The following is a 2,285-nucleotide window of genomic DNA, read 5'->3' as shown; positions in this document are numbered from 1 at the left end:
GGCAGCGAATTATATCGCATATGTTGACTGGTTTTCGACGCAGTGTCAAAGTTTTCTCCATGAATGTCACAGCTCTGGTCATCGAAGACCCCCAAGTTATTGGCTTCCATTGGTATCACGCTAAACTCCCTCTTTTGCTGACCCTTCTGACTGACGATGATGCCAGCCGTGTGGATGACCGAAGCCGTGGTGTCAGGGACATATGTCTGATGTCTCTCGTGATGCTTTGAAGCGAAGAGTTTTTCCTCTTGGAAGCAGGAAGGAACAAAGAGGACGATGATCTTTGCTACAACTCGTGACTTGACCCACCACCAGAGAGACCTCTCTGGCGTGGAGTGGGAGACTTGGGCACAGGCTGGGCACTAAGGCAGCTTAGCATGAAAGCAACGTCTTGGAATCCAGAGAGAAAACCTTAGTCACCATCATTGTCCCCACCTGCAAATTAGATATAACCAACATCAAAAAGTCAATAGAAGTAAAAGTAAGATCTACCAATTAAGGTTTCATTAGTGCAGTATATTGTATGTATTAGTTACATACACAATTAGGAACCTTTATAAAAGTCTTTTAGAACAGTGCATGAAAAGTATTGCATATGAAAATAAATGGAAAAACAGAATGAACAGTAACTTGGAATCAACAGGATATGGCATCTCTTGAAAAAATACAAATATTAACTATGAGCTATTGTAAACCTTGCTATTTTCCTGCATAGCTTAGTTTAACAAGTATTCACATTACTATGTGCCAAAACTTTAACTGGATAATTGTTGATACAAGACCTATTTAGTTTTGAGATATACCTTTTTGACATAGCTTCGTCTCACATCATATTAAGCAAAATAGAGTTTAACAGAGAAGATTAGCGTCCAAGTGAGATAAACTCGTCGATGCACAACAGGTGACATGATTATCTCCCCACCCGATAAACGAGAACCGATTTACTATGTAATCGAAACCTATCCTCACAATGGCGAATGGAATTTGATCCATTATAGAAATTAGTTGCTTTAGGTTTTATTATTATTATTATTATTTTCAGAGAATACATCTAATATTGATGACTCTTAAGAAGGCTGATCAATTCTTAAAGATTTACCAAGAAACCAGTAATAACTTGGGAATGTTAGGATGACATTGACTACTGGTTCTGTCATATTTTACATGTACATACAATATTATTATTATTATTATTATTATTATTATTATTATTATTATTATTATTATTATTATTATTATTATTATTATTATTATTATTATTATTATTATTATTATTGACCAAATATTCTCCCTCAGACAAGTCATAGAAAAATACTGGGAATATCATAAACAACAAACCTACTTATTCATAGACTTCAAACAGGCATATGACGGCATACCCAAAAATCAATGTGGAATATAATGAGAGAATTCAGAATACCCTCAAAAATCTTAAGGGTAAAGAAATCCTGTTATAAAAAATCCCCTATGCTCAGTTAGATGCGGCTCAAGATATACTACCATTTTTCAGGGGAAAACAAGGATGCATCCTATCCCCCCTTCTCTTCAACCTGGTAATCGAAAAAGTAGCAAGAAGCGTAACCGCCAGGTCAAAATGGGGCACTTTTGATAACGTAAGGGTCAACTGCTTAGGCTATGCTGATGACATAGATATCATAGTGGTCAACCTCAGGGAGGTGGAAAACCTAACAACACAGTTCAAAATAATGGTGTGCCAGGTGGGACTAGAGATAAATCAAGGAAAAACTAAAATCATGGACGTAGTAAGAACACCACAATTACAGGAAAACGTAGATCTTGCAGGCATCAGAATTGAAACAGTAGAGTCCTTTAAATATCGGGGTACTATTATGTCGCAGAACGCTTGAAGTTAAAGCAAGGATTGGAGCACCCAACAGATGTTATTTCGGCATTACAAAGGATTTTAAACGGCGATTAATCTCCCGTAAAACAAAATTGAGAATATATAACGCAGTTATCAGACCAGTTTTGATATATGGATGCGAGACATGGTCTCTAACAAAAATATTAGAGAACAAATTTGGAATTTTTGAGAATGAGATTCTGAGAAGAATAGAGGGGTCTATCTATGACCAAGAAATAAGTTGATGGAGAAGACGACATAATAGAGAAATAAGAAATAGTACAAAATAGCCAAATATATGTGGTGTAATTAGATCTAGAAAACTGCAATGGGCAGGACACATGGCTCGTATGGATGAGGATAGAGCTCCAAAGAGGATATTCTATGCTGTGGTTGCTGCAAGAAGACCTGTAGGACGGCC

General features: G+C 36.6%; 1 protein-coding gene across 1 annotated transcript; it reads left to right on the top strand.

Annotated features, from left to right (window-relative positions):
• Window positions 1-1,367: 1,367 nt before the first annotated feature.
• Window positions 1,368-1,868, top strand: LOC137657508 (uncharacterized). Its single transcript, XM_068391845.1, has 2 exons — window positions 1,368-1,437; window positions 1,480-1,868. Exons 1-2 carry the CDS (start codon window positions 1,368-1,370, stop codon window positions 1,866-1,868), a joined length of 459 nt encoding a protein of 152 aa, XP_068247946.1.
• Window positions 1,869-2,285: the final 417 nt, after the last annotated feature.

The sequence above is a fragment of the Palaemon carinicauda genome, chromosome 18, assembly GCF_036898095.1.
Source record: "Palaemon carinicauda isolate YSFRI2023 chromosome 18, ASM3689809v2, whole genome shotgun sequence".
Lineage (NCBI taxonomy): Eukaryota > Metazoa > Arthropoda > Malacostraca > Decapoda > Palaemonidae > Palaemon > Palaemon carinicauda.
The sequence above is the reverse complement of the archived record's forward strand: the minus strand, read 5'-3'. Positions and strand labels throughout refer to the sequence as shown.

Bases quoted from the DNA above. Each gene is read 5' to 3' on its own strand.
- LOC137657508 (XM_068391845.1), top strand. From the start codon at position 1,368: ATGACGGCATACCCAAAAATCAATGTGGAATATAATGAGAGAATTCAG. The intron at 1,438-1,479 runs GTAAAGAAATCC...ATGCTCAGTTAG, and splicing joins TACCCTCAAAAATCTTAAGG to ATGCGGCTCAAGATATACTA.